Consider the following 23615-nt stretch of genomic DNA (forward strand, 5'->3'; position numbering starts at 1 on the left):
AAATGACCATGATGTAAAAAGGAAAAGGGGGAAGGATTTCAGTTCATAGCCAAGTGCTAAAATTTTGGTATGCTGTAACAAAACAGAGTAGCTGTTAATTATGTCTTCTATCAGAAATAACGGGTGGGATTGCTGACAATATTCTGTTTTCTGAGTACTTATGTAAATAAGAAGAGATCCTGTCTGCATTTGTTGACACATGTTGGCATGCTATTTTGGTCTGATAAGTGGGGTTTTTTCCATCTTAGTCTGCCTTTTTAGCAACATTTTCTATCATTTGTTAGAGCGGATGGTGTTAAAGTTTTTTTTCTCACCGTTGCAGTGATAATGTACTGTTCAAATCAGTCAGGTATGTTTGTTGGTTGAATAGTTATGGTGTCTTCATGAGAACTCTTGTATTTTAAAACTACCCTTTAAACATCAACTAATATCAACAAAATACTTCTGACTTGTCTTGGAATAACAAGTGGGCCATGAAAACAAAAAATTACATGCACCCAAACTATTTGCAGCAATTTGAAGAGAGTTGAAGAGTTCGAGCAGGGAGTTCTCTGCTCTTGGCTACAATGTACGAGCAAGACATTGCATGAAAACAAAATCAAATTATTGGGGTTATTTTCAAAGAAAGTCTGGAGGATAACTTCTTAAAGGCAGATATATGCCACAAGGATACAGTTTAGTACTTACTGGGATGAAAGGTAAAATCCCATTAAAAATCAAAGGGAGTAAGGGAACTCTATTGTTTAAATGCCTCAGAAGCTTCAGTGTGATTGGTCTTTCTCTGTTACTGTCTAAATACCTTTGGTAACCACGTCTTATGCTTTTTGCTTCTTTAAAAATCCCACTGGAGAAGAATATTACATGGGAGATGAATGCCCCCTTCCAAATGGAATTATGGCCCAGGTGCTTAGACCTGTTCCATTGCCAAAGTCTCACAAAACTGAAAGGATTTTACAGCTGGGAGGGAGTCCCATAGCTAAAAGAGAAGGTAAATTGGCAATGGATCGAAAACAAATTACTAATTGTTCACATGCATCTTTTTTCCAGCTGCCTATTTCTCTGTCCTTCGAAAGCCACACTCTACGTCCAGTTTCCCAGGAGGTCTGTTTTGTTTCTCCTTTCTGCTCACTATCAACTCTTTCACTCATTGCAAAATGCCTCCCTTCCATCTCCATGTTGCTCAGCTCTTTCCAGGGAAGTGTGATGCTGTCTCCTCTCATACCATCCTGCTTTCCTGACTGCCCTGGCCCAAGTCTGATGCAGAGCCAGCAATGCTGGTCTTCAGTGATAAATTATATCATCACCTCTCTCCCTTTTGACATATCAATTTATTTTTTTTCCTAAGACTTGCCTAAATCACCTTTAGCCATAGACTACTGAGAAGATGCTTTAACATTAATTCCAAATGCTCTTCAGAAAACCCCAAATTCCCAGTAAACATCAGAGAGCACAAGGGACCCAGCTAGTGCTCTAGTTTTGGGTAATTTTTACACACTCTGGATAGGTAAAAAAGGAATGGGGTAAAGCTGTCAGTTCAGTGACAACAAAGCACTCTGCACCACTTCCACAGTGGAAAGGGGTTCGTATCAAACTTCCTTGGATTGTAATAATGTGTACAAAGAGAATAAAATCCAGAGCCTTTTAGGTCACCTTCAACCAAATTGAAGTAAATTAATTAATGAGTAATTTCTTAATGGTGTTAGAAGAGCCAACGAGCAATTACCATGACTTACTGTAGAGCTAATTAATGTCTGGACATGTGTGTACATAGACATGGATGTGCACAGAAATTATTTCTACAAAGATCATATCAGGTAACTGTTTCAGAAAACTCTAAAAATGCTGAGTATATTCTTAATCATCTGAAATATTCTTAGTGCATCTGAAAAATATGGTTTAGAGGTATTTTTCACATTTTTGTTGCTCCATAAGTGATTTCTCCACTATAGCAAGGGAGGGACAGGAATCACTCTCACAAAAAAAGCAGAAAACATTGATGGTTTTTATTTCCAGTATAAGTCCCAAGGGAAAAAAAAATACCCTTCTTTCCCTATTATTCAGATTTAACAAAAGTCCTCAGATTTCCACTGGAGTGATTCCTCTCTCCTGTTGTGTCTCCTGCATCAGGGGGGCTCTTTTCACTAGTTCTCATATAGCAGACATATTTGCAAGAACTACTAAGTTTGAACAGGGAGAGATTTTGTTTGTTAACTAGACCTACAAAATTTCTGTGAGGACCCAGGGTAAGTCAGGTGCCCTCACTGTCCATCAGCTCTCACTGGCAAAGTGAAATCTGCACCTGAACTGAGCCCCTGCCATGAGCTGCACTGCCGAATGGATGCACATCCTGCATACTCAGCCTGGTCTGCATCGGGATGTTCATTGAGCAGTACAGCTGCAGAGGTGCAGGGCATAGCTGTGGAGAGCTTTAGTGAAGATTGACTGGACCAATATCCCTGTCATTGCTTATGCCAAGCAATGAACTCCAGCATTACCTGTATCAGTGTGCCAAAGGCATGGTAATTTGTATGTGGCTACTCATAATATGTAGGGTGTAGTATATTTGTACAACTGGGTTTTTGTAAATACATTGTGAGGACAAGTCTTAAAAATGCGAACAAAAAATATTCCAATATACACAACAATAAATATATACATGTGAAACTGAACTCCCTCTTCTTCCATTGCATAAGACCAGCAGGCATGAGAAGAAAACAATGCAATTTCACTTTTTATAACTGCAGAGATTAGAAACAAGGATGTGTAAGGAAGATATCTCTGTCACGGAAAGAGGACATATTGGCAAAAAATAAATTCTGAGGAAGCTTCACTGTAGGGGCCTGCATTGACCCTTTTGAGACACATTAATGAAAGTTCCTCTTGACTTCAGCAGGAATTAATGTGCAAGCAAGGGGAATACCCAAGAGCATATTATGCTTCTAGAAAACATGATAAAACTTGTTGGCTGCTTTGGAGGAAAAGGGCGTTTTCACAAATGGGAATTGTTCTAGACAGGTCAGGATTCCCCTGCCAGATGTCCTTCTGTTGTTCCTCCTTCATCCTAAACTGCTTATGTTGCTTCTGTGATGATAGTTTTGTCTTTCTCCTAGGTATTTATCTTATAGCAATAGTGCCATCTTCTTTTACATTTACTGCTAGCAGTACCACAAACCAGCATCCTGTTTGCCTTCTTTATTGCAGCTGCATACGGGGCGGAAGGCTTTAGGGACTTTCATGCAATAATTCCCAAATCTTTTTCCAGTAAGTATACTGAAACTCAGTTCACTACAGAGCATTTCCATCTAGTTCCTACTTTTATGATTTTTGTTTTTGTCATTTCACTTCTGAGTAATGTATGTTTGTCTGCATGCACTTAAGTAGTCTGATCTTTTTGCTTTGTTCACATGTATTTTGTTTTAACTTAACAGAAAATCTGCTTCAAAAGCCACCTTCTCCAAATCCCTGGCAGGCAAGGAGCCTATAATTGTTTAGTATTAACATGTATTTATTATTCTTATAACTGAAAGGAAAAAAAAATTACCTGTAAATTGTGGAAGATCTTGTCATATACTCAGGCCAAATACTTCTGTTGCTTCCATTTGCCGTGGTGAAAATAACAGTATGGGGTTGTAGTCCACTAAATTTGCAGAATCACTTCTGTTTAACCAGTCATACCATCTTTCTATGTCATTGTTTGGTCATTGATTTTTCTGCCATATCACTAAATTATTCTCCTTTTTAGAACATACACTTTCAAGGAAAACTGCTATTTATGATATGCATTTATTGTGGTTTGTGTATGATTTCTATTAAAAATGCAATACTTGAAAAATCATTAAAATACCTAGATTGGTAGACTTTTTAAAAGGTGTCCAGTCAAGCAGTATTCATAAGTGTGAACACCTTTAGGCATCTGTTTCCCAGCAGGATTTTGAGTCAGGTACTCTAGTCAGTTACATCCATGCAGTCCTCCTGGGACTCTTGTGAGGTTGCAGGATGTATCAGAGAAGAGCTTGTCAGTCCTCTCCATTTCAAGGGAGTACCAAGGTCTTTCAGCCTCTTGAGGTAATTATAGCCGATAGCTTATTATTATCACACTGCTACACTATCACTTTTGAATCAGGTTACCACGAAAGAGAAGGAAAAGACCTGGACTTCATTGGATGAAACAGATCCTTTGTATTCTTAGCTACCCACTAAAGTAAATTCTTTTTTTTTGGGGGGTGGGGTGGGATGAAGGTAGAGGGGGTTTTACTGTATGGAAAGTAAGATTTTGGGCAATGAAATAGGTTTTTTTCAGCCTAATGAAGAAGTATTTTTTGCCAAAATCACCAGATCAGAAAATAGGGAAATAACAGAAAATATTACTTTTTTCTTCATAAAACACCATGCAATCCTGTGGAGAGAAGAGGAATACTGGCATGAACTGGTCTGAATCTTGGCCCTTTCCTTAATGTTAAAGTTGGCTATGTTCATATCAGATCAAATTTACTAGCCTCTATGTTATCACATGTTGTGAGGCTATGGCAAATTTACACCTAAGTTCTTCTGGCTGTAAGCAATTGATGCCTATGGGATTACAACAAAAATGATTTATCCAAAAGAGTCATAACACTTTTCCCAGCCACCTTTTTTATTTGACTGGTTTTTAATCATAGCTCCTGACTCTAGGAATCTTCTCCTGTTATTCATCAATCCTAATCCTGCTGTCCTAGATACACAACTATCACTCCTATAATTTCCTTAAATTTTTCCTTCCATCCTTCCCTACTCTGCTTTCTTTATCAGTGTTTGTACTCTTTGCTTTCCCACTGTTGTTGCTTACCCCATAGAACTGCAAACCAAAACTTTGGATTCAGTACAACCCTTGGAATCTTCCTGCCAAGTGGAGAGTGTTGCATTTTCTGTTCACTTTTATCCATTGAGTTACTTACTTTCATGATTGTTTTGGACAAATCCCTATGAAGTGGATTCATTTTAAATTTCATTCCAATTAGCCTGATTGTCAAAATCAAAGCTATAAACGCAAAAATCTCAAAGCAACCTAGAAACAGACCTGTAATATTGTTTGGTTCCCAGCTCCCTGGATGCCTTGTATTTGTTTTACTGATATTCACTGTTCACTGCTTGATGTGTTACAAACTCATCTCATTGCCCATAGAATTGTAGTCGAGTCCATAGCATTTGTTATTTAGTGATACTGTACCTGCTGTTTAGAAGTTAACTCCGTTCATGTGATTGTTTCTTTGCCACATTATTTGTTCTGTAACCAAACTGAGTGGCATCCTGTATTGTTTTTTTTCAGCTGGTAATATTAAAATAGAGACTCAGAGTGATGAAGAGAATGGGCGTGCCTGTGAAATGAATGGGGAAGAATGTGCAGAGGATTTACGAATGCTTGATGCTGCAGGAGAGAAAATGAATGGCTCACACAATGGCCCAGGCAGCAAGGCTTTGTCAGGAGTTGGAGGCATTCGACTTCCTAACGGAAAGCTAAAATGTGATATCTGTGGGATAATTTGCATCGGTCCCAATGTGCTCATGGTTCACAAACGAAGCCACACTGGTAAGGCCTGCCATAGTTTTTCCTGTAGTTGACAAGAACTGGCCACATATTAGTAACTAAGACTTATTTTCTGTATCATGCACATGTTGCCTCTTGTAAGGTAAGGCAGCGTTGGTGAGCCTTCAGAACTCAGTTATTTTGGGACATTCTTTTGGCCTGCACAGGAATTGAGACTTCTTCATGGAAGTCCATCTATGGGGCTAGAAATTGTGCTGTTTGTTTGGTTTGAAACAAAAAAGTTTGTAAAATCAAATTTAAAAGTAAAGAAGTCTTGTTTAATTTCTAAGAAATGTCTAAGAACTGCTGAAAAACCCATTTGCAGCTAACTCTGAAATTAACCCAGTTGTAATCTGGTCTGTAACCCAGTCTGTAAAAAGAGCAAAGCTCGTTATGGATCAGTGATTATGAAAGTGATTGGCAAAATACATATTAAGAGAACTGTATTGATAGACTTAGTCAAAAAAGACTTACATTTCATGTCCAGTGTTTCATGAAGTAAAAACAAGTATTGTCACTGGCCAAATGTGCAATAAAGTGTTTCCACTGGGACGCTAAAAGGGACATGTAAAAATTTTGTGTTCCATAAAGATGGCTTTTCATTATACAGTGCTGGGAATATTCTTGCCTCAATTTTATAATTCTGAATAGTCTCAAAGAGGGCCAAAAATGAAGAGACTGAAACAAATGAAGGAGTAAAGAGTGAGTCTCACCTTGACTGATATAAGATGTCTAAAAATTAGGCTTCCAATCTAAACTTTAATGTCATTCATAGTTAAAAGAGAAGAACTGAACTGTACTGCTGTTTCACAGAAGTTGCTTTGAAAATAAATTGGGGATTTGGCATTTTTGCATGAATATTCCAATGAGAGGGAATTTTAAAATATTTTTAAGGTAAGAATGATCTGTCTTATAGTTACATTCAACTGAAATAGTTGTGCCAATAAACATATAGACACTTTCTTCCTCCATGTCCTCACAGTCTTGCTTAAATAACTTTCCCACAATTACTAAGTAGTGAGATTAACAAAGTACTTTCAGGGTTTAATGGAGAGGATCCACGAAAAGCCCTGTATTCCATTGCCCTCAGTGTCGCTGTCTGTCACAGTAACTGTGTCTGTTTAAGCTGTGGAAGTGTGCGATCTGTTAGTGTAACATGGGTTACCCAGGTTCAGAAACAATGCTGTTACACTGCCTGCTTCAAAGTACTCTTCAATTCCATGTGATAAATCCCTCTGTCAGGGAAGAGCAGACAATTATTGGAAAAGCCACAACTAGTACTCAGAAGAGAGGCCATAGCCTACTTCCTAGATAAAACAAAGTGGTTGTTGATCCTTTCCTTTCCTTTCCTTTCCTTTCCTTTCCTTTCCTTTCCTTTCCTTTCCTTTCCTTTCCTTTCCTTTCCTTTCCTTTCCTTTCCTTTCCTTTCCTTTCCTTTCCTTTCCTTTCCTTTCCTTTCCTTTCCTTTCCTTTCCTTTCCTTTCCTTTCCTTTCCTTTCCTTTCCTTTCCTTTCCTGCCCTGCCCTGCCCTGCCCTGCCCTGCCCTGCCCTGCCCTGCCCTGCCTTCCCTTCCCCTCCCCTCCCCCCTCTTCCCTCTTCCCTTTTCCCTTTTCCCTTTTCCCTTACATTAATATGATCCTTTAAAAGTTGATAAAATGAGTGCATAAAATGAGTTGTAGCTGAGGCCTTTTAAACAGACCCATGGGCTGAAGAGGATGCTGTAGTGGTTGAAATAATATGTTGCAACTTAAAATGCACTTAGAGGTAGAAGTCTTTGTACTTTTTTAAGCAGACTGCTCTTTTATTTAAAAGCCCTGTTGTTGCTGAATCAGAGGAGCTGTTTCAGGTCCCTAAGAGTCCATGGCAGTGTTTGCACCAGGGCTGAATGGCCTGTATGAAGATACATATGGCCTGTATGACTTTAGGGAGGCAGCGGGCACAGCTGCCTTTGTTTCTTGTGCACTCCTTGGTACCCAGCACGCTGTGTCTGAGCACAAGCTGGGCTGCCTGTTCCCTGTGACAATATCCCCAGGTGCCACCTCACTGGGTGCCAGGTCATTTCCCTGGCTCAGACCTTCAGCTGCCCAAATTGCTTGCCTAGCAGAGGGACCCATTTGGCTGCCAAGGGTGCTTGGGGTGCTACCACACAAAGATTGTCACTTGAAGATTTCTCCACCCTTTGCAGAGATCTTCCCTTGCCAACTAGACCCTCTTTTTAATCAGGGAATGTCGTTCAAGCCTACAGTGGAAGCACCCCACAAGAGGCACTTTGCTTAGGAGGACCCCCTTCTTTTACACTCAGTAAAACTAAAGGGTGTGAAGTTTTGTCCCTGTGTCCTTCCACGGAAAGAATGCCTTTTCTTTCCCTCCAGCCTTGTCCTCAGCTCCTCTCCTGAGCAGCCTCTTTGAATGAGCTCAGGTGGTTTTTCAGGGGCTGGCAAAAGAGTGGAAGTTCAGAGCTGGTAGTTTAAATTAAAGGGACGTCATGGGGAAACAGTGGTGACTGCTTTTCCTTTCAGCTGCGCTGTGAAAATTAAAGTCGAAATGGGATATACTATTACAGACATTTAACTGACTATGCTGAAGCCCATTTCAATACATGTCTGGTGAAGGAATAAGCCTCACAAATGAATTACTTTGCTGCTAATTCATGTAAAACCTGCATATGCAGTGAGGTTTTCTTAAATAAATATTTGATAAGTGAACAAAACTCTAGCACACTAAAGTGCCAAAATAAAATGACTGCCTGACCTTATAAAAGACATAATTACTTTTAATGAATACACCTGCCAAATGCAGATATGCAGAGCAGCACCTGATATTTTTGCCCCCTCCTGTACAGCACGGACTGCTTCCTAGCACCTTACCTGTCGCTTCCATCTGCAGAGCAAATCCCAACTCACTGATGCCCAGCTCTTGTCACTCTCCTTCCCTTTCAGCGCATTAATTTTCTTGTTTGTTTGGTGTTTAAGAAAAAGGAGATCTTGAAAGGAGAAAGAAGCTCCTGCTTCCTGATGCTGAAACCTCAGGGTATAGATTCAAGCTTCTCTTGCTCACTGTGCATATATCTGCATATATGTGCATATCTCTGTATGTGTGTGCATAGGTGTATATATTGCCTCCCTATATGTGCACTAACTTAAGTCACCAGTTAGTTCACTCACATCTTGTTACTTAGTTCTGAATATCTCAAATTTATTTAGAAAATTAATGCCCATTGAAGGGAAAAAAAAAAAAAAGAAAAGAAAAAGAGAGCTCTGCAGGTCTCTGTGTGTTAGGTGATCTTGTCATATTGTTTATGAAATAAGAAATATTTTAATTAAGATGATAAGTGTTCTTCACTGAAAAAGTGGTCCAGGGCCCAAGCTCCCAGCAAGGCTTGCAAATCACTGCAATGGTGATAATGGTTGATTGAGTTAAGGGTCCCATTGCAGTTCTTGTTCCTGGGCCTATAATTGATTGTGGCTACATGCCCAGGACAGGTATATGCTGTTCAGACCTGGAGAAAATAACACAATGTTTAGACTGTTTAGAAAAAGAGTCATTATGTGTTTTTTCTTTCCATCCTGTTCAATCCTCATTTTGGGAGGTATCACCACACCCAGTAACTTTCCATCTGTGGCTGTCAGCTTCCTGGCAGGTCTGCAAGTTTTGCTGGGCTCACAAGAAAGGCATTCCCCACACCACTAGTTGTAGCATGGACAACTAAGGGCCAGCCAAGCTACACGTAGCTTCAAGGTCTTTTGGTGACAATGTTGTTTCCCTTCTACGCACCGTGAGTGCAGGCTCCCTTACGTTTGATCCCGCTGTAAGTTCTGGAGAAGTAATTGGAATGCAGCAGTCTCGTTTGAAATGCTCCATCCATCTGTCTCTTCCACCTAGTGCAAGATTTCACCCTGTAATTGGGAGAGCTGTAGGCTTGAGATACATTTCATTCTTACTTTGCTTTACATTTCATTCCTGGAGTACTTTTATGATTCTTTATTCTCCCCTTACAGTCCTCTGAGTAAAAATAACAGAAATGAATGCTAGAAAAGCTGCTTAGTAAGAATTAACCATTTCTTCTGAATTTGTATTCCCCTTGCCAAGCTGACTTCTTTCATTTACTGTTTCAGTCCATTTCTGAAAAATACCTTCTGCACTGAGTAACTGCCCCAAAGATTAAGTAAAGCAGAGAGACACTTACCTGTTTTCTTTTCCCCCTAACTGTACCATGCATGGCTTATGAAGTACATTGCAAAGTCCTGTAAGGCTTATGCTGGCATTTTTGTGTGCCACGCCAGCTGAACCAGATGTGAGTATAGTTTAGATGAACAGAGCTACTTGATGGACCAAGAAAGTGAGCTCATTTGGCTTGACAGGCACTATGCTGCCCTGCTTCTAACTGACCACTGAAAATGTCTTGCCATGATGGCAGTTTTCATATTTTTGGGTTGGGATTGTGCTGCTGTCTAATTGATCTTCAGCTGTTCTGCTGCATTACCCAGAAGTCAAAAATGATCATGCTGCACATATATGCACATGTACGGACATAAAATTTCATCCTAGGTGTGAAAAATAATATATGATGTTTAAGTGAGAGAGAAGGAAGATATTGTTTAATTTTTTTTTTTTAATATTTTAACTTCAGCTCTGAAATCTTAAATACAATGTTATTGTTACACAAAAAAAAATCAAGACTAAGAACAAGTCATCTCTGGGCTATTTCTGATGTTGTTGATGCACTATAATTACTACAAGAGATTGAATTGATGCCTAAGAGAAACAGAATTCAGCAAGTGAGTTTTAAAGGCTAGTTTGACTTAGTTGAGGGCCGTGCAGAAATAGGCATGCAGAAGCAGTTCTTGCTGATAGAATGCTCTCATGTATAAATTTTCTCTTATTCCTATCTGGTACAACTGGAGACATATTTTTTTTCCCACTGATTTCAGAAGAGGCCTCATCCATCTTAAATTTAAAAACCAAGAGCAAAACCTAAAACCCCCTAATTAATAAATTATCATATTGATTTTAAACAGCACTAAATAGCAAACAACAGCCATATCAATTTTTGCAAAGGCTTTGATTCACTTCCTTGATAACAGGCACCAGTTTAGACAAATCAAGGCTGTGTGTGTTCAAGTTTTTCCATGTCTGTCCAAGGTGTAGAGCACCAGAGCCTGTTTGTGCAGCTCCTCTGTTCATACCTTACCTAGGGCAGGGTTGGGACTTAGGCATGGAAGTACAGGGCTTCCTTTGCACTGTCTTAACTTCTGTGATTTTACTCTATTGCTTTCTCTCTTTTCTCTGTCTCTTTCCTGATTTGGCTGCTTAGGGACAGACAGGTAATGGAGAAGAAATTGAAAGGGAAAATACAGGGAAAATGTAAATGAAAAGAAGTTATTATAACTGTTATAATGAAGTGCCTTTCATTTAAATATAAGAATGTAACGCTGAAATGAACTTGTGATCCTGAAATGCATTTTTAATGAGTTTCCTTTTTATTTTGCTGCTTCAGTGGCATATTTTAAAGACCCTTTGAAAAAAGCCACATTAAAAACCCCACCAAATGCCACAACATGCAAAATTGGATATTGGTTTATTCCAAAACTGCTGATCAGGAAGAGTGGCTCTTCAACACAAAATGCTGCAGTCACTTTATTTAAATGAGTTTGAATTTGCATTGTGATGTGCCATTCTGATTTAGAAAAAAAAAATTAGATTTTCAGATCAAATTGACCCAGCCAGTGAAGCATTAAGAAACTGGCAGGTTTAGTCTGAAAGCCTCATGTTATATCAAACCTGCAGCCGGTGGAAGTCACAGAGCAGCAGTGAGAAAACAACTTTCTCCCTGAAATCTTTCTCTTGTTACCGCATAAGATTTTTTTGTTCTCACATATTTTCTCCTTCTTCCCATAGGAGAGCGCCCTTTCCAGTGCAATCAGTGCGGAGCCTCCTTTACCCAGAAGGGCAACCTTCTGCGCCACATAAAGCTGCACTCAGGTGAAAAGCCCTTCAAGTGTCACCTGTGTAACTACGCTTGCCGCCGCAGGGATGCCCTCACGGGACACCTGAGGACTCACTCAGGTAAGTGAAGGTTTGGGAATAACCAGGGCTGCTTATCGCCATACCTGCTGAGGAGATGGGGGTGGCCACCAAGCCTGAGAGCTCTTTTCACAGTGTGGAGCTGAGTAGCCCCATCTTGGGGTTAACCAAGCTGTGAGTCGGCCACAGCGTGTCAGCATCAGAAATGACTAAACACGTCACACTCACGACCCTTCACCAGAAGAACCGGGTTTTTTCCCATACTTCTTGGCTGATTCAAAGTTTCTGTGTTAGGGTTTCATCTTACAAGCCTCATGTGAGTAATACATTTCATGGAAGTACGAAGATGAGTTAAAGTTGATTAATGTTTTAGGGCTAGAGATAATATAAAGTTGAAACACAGTCTGCTATTCATCCTCAACCTAAGGAGTGAACACTGCCTACAGCATTTAGCAGGAGTTACTTGTTGCACCTTGTTATTACAAGTACTTTGAAAGAGAGAATGGGGAGAAGGGAAAGGGTGGGAGAAAGAAAGATTATTATCTTCCACAAAAGGGGACTCTGATGGAGTTTTTCAGCATCTGTCTCAACAGTAATATGGAGATATGAATAAATATTTTTGAATAGCTGCACTTTCCTGGTACCATGAACATCTCATTGTTTGACAGAAGCCATAGTCACATACCTTCTGTGAAGTAAAACCAATTTAGCACATTTAAAGTGCCTTTAAAAGCGGAGTGCGATCTCATCTAGTTTCCCAAGCTAAGCTGCAAATGCAAATTGCTATTTGGATGGGAGACCTCCAATACTCATTGCTGGAATTGACACTGGTAACATTACCTGTGAAAGTTGGCTTTGGGTTCTGGGTGGCAGAAAGGGAGCTCTCAAAATTATGTTTTTGTGCTGCTAAAATCTAGGCAAATTCTTTTCTAGCACTCACATTGAATAATAAGATCCTTAGAGTTGACCCAAATTTCCAAAATAATTTCCACTTTTCCTGGTTTTCCCAGCCTGATTGAAGAAAACATATATTTTAAATAGTATTTTGCCTCCCTCTCCTTTGCTGATATTGATTTTCATGGATGCACAATTTGAAACATAGCTTTTCGTGTATATATATATGAAATTGCACCTAGACCCTCTTGGCAAACTTTGAGGGTTCTGTAATTAAAGAGACAGTGGCTAAATTATAGATAATGATTAGTTCCTGCAATTGGCAAATTGACACCAATACATTATAAAACAAGTTCGATGTCTGAATCTGATTTTCACCTAAGAATCTGCAAATAAAATTTGGAAGTTAAACTGTGTAGCCATCTAAAATTGTGAAATCACATATAATGTGACTGTCTTGTCATGTTAAGACAGAAAATTCAAGTCCAGAAGTACATAAACCAGTATTTTTGTGCAAAATTCCTAGAACCAGCTAGATCTGGATTGGTGTAATACAGAAAAGAAATTGTCATGCCATTTCTCTTGAATTTCCAGGAGCAGAAAACACACAAAATCTAAGATTGTCTTAAAAGGGTTGGGCTGGTTCTGTTTACACCAGAACCGACCTCCAGCCAAGTGTCTACCTACACCACCAGTTCATCCACTGGCAGTCTCTGTCCCACTGGGCACTAAAGCAACTGTTCCCAGACCTTTGAAGGTATCTCGGTTTCTAACCTGTGTAGACGCTGTTTTTAAAGATTTAATGTCACAGTCTTTATCTGATCGGAATAATCTAAAATCAGTTTGCAGCACCCATAGAATTGGCCTGTTGATGTAAAGATATACAGCCAGTTTTCCATTAGCTGTTTCTCACTTAGATTTTTTTAAATTGACAAAATCTTTCTTCACCCCAGCATGGCTTTATTTTTGGGGTGGGCTTTTTATCTCTTGTTCTTACCATTGTTAATATGCTGTTGAATGCCTCTTCTGAATCTCATATTGAATTGTGTTTTCTCCAGTTGGCAAACCCCATAAGTGTGGATATTGTGGTCGCAGTTACAAGCAGCGCAGCTCTTTGGAAGAACATAAAGAACGCTGCCATAACTACCTGCAAACCATGAATCTCTCAAGCAGCATCTATCCAGGTAATAAAAGTGTCCATTTGGGGAATATTGCTGTCCTGTCATGAATGCAGAGGAAGGAGTGCAAAAGAATCAGTAGTACCATTTGTAGCAACTTCTGCTTTGGGAAGGCACATGCATCCCCCATATGTATGATACTGTGTCTGGATTTATGCTTTATTTGAGAAGCATTTGGCTGTTGTCTCGCTTTGTTTAGCTCCAGTAAAAAGCCAAAGTACAATTCAAACATGTAGCAAAACACTTGCAAGGCCTGGAGATCATCAGTTTGTCATCTCAAGACAATGTGGCTATATCACCTCACTGCCTTCTCTTGGAGGCCTGTATTGCAATACACTTGTGGATGTGTTTTTAATAAAGACTGAATGCTGGTGTTCTAGGTAAGGCTGCAGAATCTTCTGCACTGCACATCTTCTTCCCAGGCATGGCTTAAAGGTCTTACTTGACCACTGGGAACAACTCATCTAACAAGGATGAACAATCTGACTTTGATCTCACTCTGCCAAGCAAGAGGACATAAAGCCAGAGATATTTAATTTAGGCAGTTTGACTTGAGACAGTCCAGAACAGCTAATAACTTCTTGACAGCCTTCTTCCCAAGCTTCCCTTTAAAAGAAAACTGGGAGGAGGTGAGGTTCTGTGTTGAGACTAGTGCAATGATGAAGGTAGTCTATTTCTTGGAGAATATTAAAAAAACTATGCCCAGAAAGAGAGCAAGCAGATATTGGGACTTGGATTAAATTTTTTAACAAAGATCCAGATGATCTGCATGGGATTGATCACAGTAATTAGAATTACAAAGTCCCCTTGAATGTGCAGTTTTAGATAGAGAAGATCCAGCTTCTCTGGTGGAGTTTAAACCCAGCCAGTAAGTTCCATTTCCTGCATACCTTTGTAATCCTGTCAGTATATGTTATTTAATTTGTCAAATAACAAAAATGGAAGGTTCTCTCTGCCCTATTTGCAATGATGCTTCATTTAATATTTTATATCTGTACAGAACCTGAATATGTTTTTACATGCTATCAAATAATGTAAAGGATATGCACATAATGATAGCAGTGAATACAACTGAGATGCTTTAGCAGATAGCATGTAAGAGCAGTGCCCCTTCTAATTTTATTGAGGGGCTGGAGAATATATGAATAGAAAACCTCAATGTAATAATGTACAGTAAGCAGCAATATTTATTTCTCAAAGAGGGGACAGGATTTAGAATCAAATATTCTGATTTGGGATTTCAGTCTTCGGTGTCTGGCACCTGGATTTAACTGCCTGCACACAGAACTTGAAAGTATGTGTGAATGAGTAGCTGAACTACTAAAACTCTTATTAGGATGAAAACTATGTCAGGAATCATAAACTTTAGTAAGAAATGAAAAAGTTTTAGAGACTGACCCTTGTTTATATAAAATCCTGACAGGAGAGCTTGCACTAGCTTATAACTAAATATCTAATAACTCAGAGGGATAAAAACTTGAGGAATTAATTAACGCTTTGAAAGAATCACTTCCTCTTGTGTATACTGGAAGTATCATCACATTCTATATTTGACATAACAGGATGGCTTTTGCAAATTAGAAAAAAAATTATTTACTTAAGGGTGTAGACGTCATATTCAGCCAAAGACTTCACTCTTAAAGGAATTTAGTCCTCAGTTAATAAATTAATTCTTTATATCTCTAAAAAATAAAGCTTTCCTTCATTTTTTCCTAATATTTTACATGATGAAAATGTAGAAAAAACAGCTGAGAATGAGTGGATGTCCTGTGAATTTTAATGTATTCTATGATATATTTAGAAAAGCAAGTAGCTATAATACCACTGTTCTTATACTATTTCAAGGTGTGATGTGGATCTGTCAGAGCCATTATTCAGACCCGCTTTTTCCCCCAGCCTCAAAAAAAAAGTTGGTACAAAAATCTGCTAGAGCGTCTGATTTGACATTCTGCCACAGCAGGATTGCTTTTTAAAGCATTTTTAAATACCTTTTTCAGTACACATAGAAAAAATGTCAGTTGAAAGGACCGAAACTTGTAGAAGCTTTCCATCAGCTTATAAATCTAACAAATGTAATTGAGAAAGAATTTAAATAAGGAAAAGATAGAATAAAAGGGAGGAAGAACAGGAACAAGAGATCGTACTTACATTTTAACTTCGGTTTACTTTCTTTAAGAGAAGGAAATACAACACAGAATTGGAACCTGATGAATTTAATGGCAAAATTCTTATTTTGGAGGACTATAATCTCACTGTCCATGTGAAGTTCTTCTCTTAAAGATATCATCTGGAGTTTTTCATTTGAGTTGAGTAGAACTGTGCTGAAGTCTTACCAGGCTTATGTAAAAGAACAGGAGAAGTAGTTTATGTAATTTTAAAACTGTCAATTACAGTTCTTCAGTCACTGGGAATTTTTGATTGAAAAGATAATTTTTTTTTCAGTTCACGGACACCAAATTATAAAGAAATATTTATCCATTTGGTAGCAGAATTCAGAGGCTTTCAGTTACAAGTGCTGGGGATTAGTATGGAATTCAATTTGCCCTCTTTTTTAATAACAGTTTTAGAAGTTTGAAAGTTTGACTGTTGAATACATGACTCATCCTCTCTTGAACTGATTAGAAAAGGAATGTTATTATATTCTAAATAATTATTTCTTGGTCATTTAGACTTTTAACTAAAAATGCAGTCTTTTGTTTCTTTGTTGAATATCTGCTTTAAAACATTCTCTGTAAGTCTCTTCCTGAGGTGGTACCTGTGGGCCTTGACCAGCACAAGATGCCAGTGTGTGCTTGTTCAATGGTGGCTATGTACCATCAAAATCCTTTACTCTTCTGCACCTTCATGACCAAATTCTTCTCATTTCTTGCAATGGTTACAATCTTTACTGTCTTATGGGCTGGAACATAATTCCATGAAACTCCCTGTAACTGGCATTGGCATTGGCATTTTCATTGTCACTGTCACTGCAGTACGTGCTGCTGCAGCAAGGAGTCAAGAACCAGTTGTGTACTTCTCAGTTTGGTATTGCAGGGCACTGTTGAACAGGACACTTCACCTGCCCGTCACAGGTATCCATCAGACCTGATTTCACATATTTCAGGAACAGCAACATTTTCACAATCATCCTTTTATGGCTATGGTATATTGTCAGAGTAACACTGGATTGCAATGATGTGTTCTCAGCTATTGAGAAACACCCAGGTACCAGGGTAATGGGTCCTGTGAACCAGTAAATCCAGTGATAAAACAAATTCTCAGCAGGCACAGAAGGCAAAATATAGCAGAGTGGGGCACCTAATTGGAACAGCTCCTAGAACCAAAGTATAAAAATCATCTTTTGCGTCTTCCTTTAATAGCAATTCAAAAGTTCAGGAAAAATGTCCATATCTTAGTAGCAGATAAAAATAAAATTAACCCCTCTTTCTCCCTTGACAAGCAAACAAAAAAAACCCCAAACCCCACAAACAAACAAAAATCCCCACCAGCACAGCAGTTGTGCTCTGATCTCGGTGCATTCATCTTCCTCTTAGATGATGGAAGTCAGAAATACCTTTCCATACCTTTTTCATAGTCATTGTTTTGGCAGTGCATTTTCATACATCCCTTTTGTTTCTGCAGGAAAGTACTGAAGTAAAATATACTGAAAGTGAAATAGTCTCCTTTTCCTAGAGCCTCACAGTTAAGCTTCTAATTCTACAGAGTCTCAGCAGCAGCAAGAGGTTGGGAAACAGGTTTGAGTATTGGAAATCAGTGTTCCACTGAAGGTGTGATTTTATCAATTAAAATTGTTATTTAAAGTCTAGAATAGCATCACAGAATTATTGAAGTATTTGCTAAGGGGTAAAAGGGGCTGGAGACAAGGGTTGGTGTAGCTTGCAAATACATCTTCCACTTCTGGAGTTGAGAAGTTTATCCATTTTTCCTGCTGAGGAAGCAATTACCATACACGGGGTTTCACTGGGAGAGGTGCAGAGGGATGCTGGGAGCGTTTCAGTGGGAGAGTGAAAAGGTGAACTGCTTTGTGTCCAGGATAAAGTTAGGACCTCATTTTTTCACAGAAATGCAGAGTGGCTGTAGAACAAGAGTGAAGAGATTATGTGACATACAGGGAGAAACCTTGCAGTTGTTATCTCATTTTTGTGTCCTAAATGAGGAAAACATGAGCATGTACATAGATTAATGAGCATGAGGGAATTCGTTACCGAGAGACAGAATCATCCTATGTCTCATATGCTCGCTCCTTCATCCAGCTGCTTGGGAGCTAAAAGACATTGACTGACAAACAATAACCTAAGACAACAGTTCCATTAAAATGGAACCTGCCTAACCCTTCTGATGTCATTTGATTTCAGTCATAAAAGACGAAAGTAACCAGAGTGAAATGGCTGAAGACCTGTGCAAGATAGGGTCAGAAAGAGCCCTCGTGCTGGATAGACTAGCAAGTAACGTCGCCAAACGTAAGAGCTCTATGCCTCAGAAATTTGTTGGTAAGAGTTAAACATTTGCTGTCTCCTAAAAATAAAATAAAACAAAGCCCCCTAAAAAAATCACAGCATTTTTACTTTTGCTTTATAATTTTACTTGTTTTGCTGAATTAACAATATGTATCTCTATAGAAGCAGATACAGAGATGCGTTGGGAGAAAAAAAAACCCTAAATATCTCCAGCATAAATTTCTTCATGTTTAATTTTCCACATCTGGAGATCAATTTTAAGTCTTTTTCCTGCCTTTTTAAAAGCTTATGTAGCAGATTGTTACAAAATCTGGACAGGTTCTTGAAGTTGCCTTAAGAACCTGAAAATAGGAAGAGAAGTTTCCTATTGGGATAGCATTTGACCACACTTTCAGAGTTATTTTATTGAATTCTTGAATGACATTCAGATCTGGGCATATTGGTGTTTCTGAAAGCATTTGTGAATAGTTGAACATAGACTGGGTAATATTCCTTCTCCCTTTAATAAAATCTGTTTATTTTTACAGCCCAAACTGATATGTCTGAGAACAGTACCTAAATGAAAGGACCTTTGAGTACATTCTATGAACAATACAAAAACTTCATGCCCATTTGCACCTAGCAGCTCTTGTTTAACAATGAAAAACTTGACATTAAGCCTATAAAAATGAAGGCTACTCATATTGTTCTGTTTAGTAGGCCTGTGTTAAGTAGGGATTTACACCTGTTTTGTGAGACTGACAGACAATATTTTGTCAGCTAGGTAGGGTTAGTCTTCAATAAATAAATACATGGGAGATCAGAGGACAGCATAGACTCCTATCTAGTTAGGTTCTTTTTTAATTCTCTGTACATTTTAAAAAAATATTCTATAGGAGAAAATCAGATGAAACTAAAGCCTTTAAAACAAAGTACACATTAAGAAGGTCTTCAGTAAAAAGTCAAGGCAAATAAAAAGACCAGTTTATGGGACAGAAAATGCAAATATACTTTCTTCAACAAGGACACGAGGGTGAAAGGAAAATTAGTATTTCCTAGACAAGGAAAGGGGAGTTTCAGCTACATCAGGACGTGCAACAAAAGGTTTTAAATTAAATTCCAAGGCTTTTTTCAAGTCCAGGCAACAAAAAGAAGGCAACAATTCTAGGAGATAGTCAAGGATAAGAAACACTTATGTTTATAAAAGGGCAAAAGCTGTAGTCGAAATAGTTACCAAAAATGTATCAACTATAATATGTATGTAAGGCCAACCAGACTAGTTTAGACACTCCAGTAACTGTTTGCATTTGGCAAGATACTAATTCTATGAAAGTTACAGGAAGACCAGAAGTGCTAAAATTTAGAAGGTACTAGCAAGTACCCTATATGCAATGTATCCTTGGGTGTGGACTGGCTATTTCGTTCTCTTTTTCTCTGTTCACCCTAAGAAACAGCAAAGACAGCCAGCTTAACTATGTGCTTTAGGAGGGCAGAGTTTCCTGTCAGTTTTTCAGGGTGCAGTGTAAGAAGACAACCTACTGACAGCAGATATTTATGGGAATTTGCTAACCTTCAACAGGAAAAACTTTTTTAACAAGAAAATGCTCCCAAATCCTTTCCTTTCCAATCCTCACCTGCTGCTTCATACAGTAGGCGAATTCCTGATTAACACAAGGTTGGGCTGGCCAGTGAGGAGAGCTTTTGGCTACTAAAACGTGTTTATTGCTCTTTCAGATTATCATGTTGTCCCAATCCCTGTGCTGAATTCCAGGGACAAGGAGTAAAATGGCATCCTTCACATAAGGGAAGGAGCATCTTCTTCTTCACTAGTTTTTCTCAAGAATAAATTAATTACCCTTCAAAAATGAGATTGTTCACCAAATTCAGCCAGTTATCCGTAAAATTCTCTCTGTATTCTGAACTGGAATTGGTCCCAAACCCAAAAGAACTGGGCCATCCAAACCAGAGAGTGAGAACTGCATGAAAGGTTGATGTGTTTATAATGTTTAAAAGAACAGGCAGCAGAGAGGGATTAAGAAATACTAAGAGAAAAGGTGCCCACATGCACTGAGTGCATTTTTATTGTTTAAGTACCTGCTGCAGAATCCTGAGCAGTGCAAACCTTGAAGTGCATCAAACCTTTAGCAGTTTAATTTACTTATGCTCTAATAACCACAGAAATGAGCTATTATTTTTAATGAGTGCAAGTATTACTGCATTGCTCAGATATAGAAATGGTACCTGCCTACCCTAACTTTGTGTCTGTTTCAGGCACTTCGCTTGGAAGCATATTTTTCTTATGAACACTTGATCCTCTCAGCACAACTACCAACTAGTTATGCTACATAAAGCAAATGCTTCCCAAGAAACAGATATTAAATCATGCTTTCTGGATGCCCAAAATTTTGTTTTTAATGAGGACCAGTCCCACTTTTCAGTGGTGTGCAGTGCCCAAGGAATATGAATGATTTTGACCTCATTTTTTCCTCCTTGAATAAAGTGCATACATTCATATTAGGAGAGTTTTTCTGTATTTAATTCAAGAGTCTTTTACAATGCCTATTTTGAATCTTAAGCATGAAACTCTGCCTGAAAACTATAGCATTATAAAGGATAAATCTGGAATAAAAAGGGCTGCACCCCAAATTGGCAGAATGATTGGGAAAGAAAACAAGAGGAACTGGAAACTTGTGTAGCATAGCAGCCAGAAGGTGTCTGTACCCTACATCCCCCATAGGAACTTACGCAATGCTCAGGGCATTTCTTTCTCTGCTTGCAGAGCATGGAACTGGTATGAAACCATATTTTGTGGGAAACGTAGACCACAGGACTTCCTATACTTTGGCCCCCACCATTGCAAAAGTGTCATGCTAGAAGGTTTTTTGTCTCTTCACTGACTTGGAATGGTCAATCTGAGTAGAAACTGGGTGGGAAATTGTTGATAAATTAGTGTGCAGATCTGCTGGTAAAATTTCCATGCCTCTGTTAGCATTTCTTTTGACAAATTAGGACTTTCCAAGACCTACCAGTAAATTTCATGGTGATCAGGAAATAGTGACAGCACCTCACAGGGATGTTTGTGGCTTTTAGTGTTTCCCAAGATCTGAAGAGCCAGAAAATCCATCCAGACTATCAACAATCTGTTATTGGTAGACCATAAGAACCTCTGAAAATCTTTTACCTCTTTATCTTTGCATGAATTTATTAAGGGCCTGGTAATCACTTTGGTGGTTTACACTGTTAGAGAAGACTGCTCAAGTTCATAAAATCAGCATCTGTGCATTTAAATAGTTTTCTAAGTCCTAACTTTTGCCTTCTATGTTTTGCTATCTGTCCAGCAATCTGGGGGAAATTGTAGTGAAACTCAACATTCCATACTGGGGTGTCCAGCTAAATATACATTAGTGCAGTCTAAAAAAAGTTAGAGATTTACTCCTTACTTTTGGAATCCCATCAGAATCAAAGTTACCAGTAACAAGTAAGCTTGCTCTACACAGGGCTTTCTACCTTGTAGGCAAAATATGCTCCAACTACACATGCACTTAAATTTTTTCCGTGATTCTTGGTTACTCCTGTACACAACTTTTTGACACAAAATATTTAGGAACATGGGTAGCTTCTGGTAATGTGTCTAACATGGCTTATGTTAGGTGCGTGGGGATGGTGGCAATACGAAAAATAAAGTTTTTATTGATTTTTCTCCAAAATGCCATATATATGACCACATTGCTGATGTGGGTTATTTCTAAGAAACTGAAGGTCTAAAACTAAACCATACAATTTCCCGTCTAAGAATGTAATATTTTAGGTAAAAATATTGATAATGTGCTTCACGCTCTGAAGCATCAGGCCAAGCTTGCTGTGGCTGCGCTGGCGCACCGGCTTCACCAGCCACAAAGGCAATGCCTCTGCTCACTGCAGGAGGCAGATGAGGGACGCCAGTCAGAAAGGAAAAAGACATGATGAAGCATTTGATCTGTAGCTCCCATGAGTCTCCATATAAATAATTTCCAGAATTTCTTTCATCCATTTGCTTTTCCAAAGCCCTCAAATTATTTTGCAGGCTAAAAAATACCACCAACACACCGTTTTCCTGAACACCTGTATTAGAGAGCTGTGAATACTTCAGGTGGATTTCAGAGGCAGATGTGGTCAACTCTCTTCTTCCCTGTTTTATTAATCCAAGATGTTCGTTTCCTTAATTATGTAGAAATTAACCCTCTAACTCCTCACTTTTTCACTGCAGGTGACAAATGTTTGCCTGATCTTCCATACGATGCCAGCATCAACTACGAGAAGGAGAATGAACTCATGCAGACACACGTGATCGACCAGGCCATCAACAACGCCATCAGTTACCTGGGGGCAGAGTCCCTGCGTCCCCTCGTCCAGACACCGCCAGGTGGCTCTGAGGTGGTGCCCGTCATCAGCCCCATGTATCAGCTCCACAAACCTCTCGGGGACAATCCGGTTCGCTCCAACCTCCCTCAGGACAGCGCAGTGGAAAACTTGTTGCTGCTTTCCAAAGCCAAGTCTGTCTCCTCTGAACGAGATGTCTCTCCCAGCAACAGCTGCCAAGACTCAACAGATACAGAGAGCAATAATGAGGAGCGCAGTGGTTTGATCTACCTGACAAACCACATAGGTGCCCATGCAAGAAATGGCATCTCTATCAAAGAAGAAAACAGGCAATACGATGTCTTGAGAGCGGGTACTGACAATTCCCAGGATGCTTTCAAAGTGATCAGCAGCAATGGGGAGCAAGTAAGAGTTTACAAGTGTGAACACTGTCGAGTCCTTTTCTTGGATCATGTGATGTATACAATCCATATGGGCTGCCACGGGTTCCGCGATCCTTTTGAATGCAACATGTGTGGCTACCACAGCCAGGACAGGTACGAATTCTCTTCCCACATAACTCGAGGGGAGCATCGTTTCCACATGGGTTAAAACACTGGCACGGATCGAGCCTCAACAGCTGCGTTACTGGAGCTGCACAAGCCATGACAGCAACAAAGCAAAAGTCAGCTGGACAGTAAAAGTCACAAGAGAATCAGAAGTTCAGCAATCTTCTCCCACAAGAAAAGGGATTTCATTTTGGTAGTATGCATTGCAACTCAGTTTTCTAAAATGAGTTTTTACTGAAAATGTTTGATCAACAAAAACCTTTAGTAATGTAAGTAGAAGCTTTTGTAGTCACATAGCTGAAAGCCCTTCCCTGAACTGATGATTCTTGCAAGCCCCCTTTGCCAGAACTCTTAACCACGTGCAGGATGCTCCACACAACAAGGACACAACAGGCAGCAGTGGCCAGGCTTTCTCTCATAACACCCTGAGAGTAGGGCTCTTCTACCAGATGTATGTGTTTCGATTTCTGGTATTATTTGACTCTTTTGGGAAGATTGAACTCAACTGAAGATGGAGGGACCCATCTCAGATGACTTCATGGACAGCTGGGGTGGGACGGGACCTGCCCCACCCAGAAGGTTCTGAGTTGCTTTGGTGGTAAGAAGTAGAACA

At 39.3% G+C, this 23615-nt stretch overlaps 1 protein-coding gene across 1 annotated transcript in view; it reads left to right on the plus strand.

Annotated features, from left to right (window-relative positions):
- IKZF1 (IKAROS family zinc finger 1) overlaps positions 1 to 23083 on the plus strand; it is a gene marked incomplete at its 5' end in the record, with an annotated part of 54330 nt that extends 31247 nt beyond the window's left edge. Inside the window, 5 exons of the mRNA XM_082281373.1 lie at positions 5306 to 5566; positions 11462 to 11629; positions 13540 to 13665; positions 18015 to 18149; positions 22342 to 23083. Of these exons, the coding sequence (XP_082137499.1) occupies positions 5306 to 5566; positions 11462 to 11629; positions 13540 to 13665; positions 18015 to 18149; positions 22342 to 23045 (1394 nt within the window). The 3' untranslated portion in view covers positions 23046 to 23083. The remainder of the gene's footprint in view (positions 1 to 5305; positions 5567 to 11461; positions 11630 to 13539; positions 13666 to 18014; positions 18150 to 22341) is intronic.
- Positions 23084 to 23615: the final 532 nt, after the last annotated feature.

This window comes from Coloeus monedula (assembly GCF_965178545.1).
Source record: "Coloeus monedula genome assembly, chromosome: 1".
NCBI classification, from domain to species: Eukaryota; Metazoa; Chordata; class Aves; order Passeriformes; family Corvidae; genus Coloeus; species Coloeus monedula.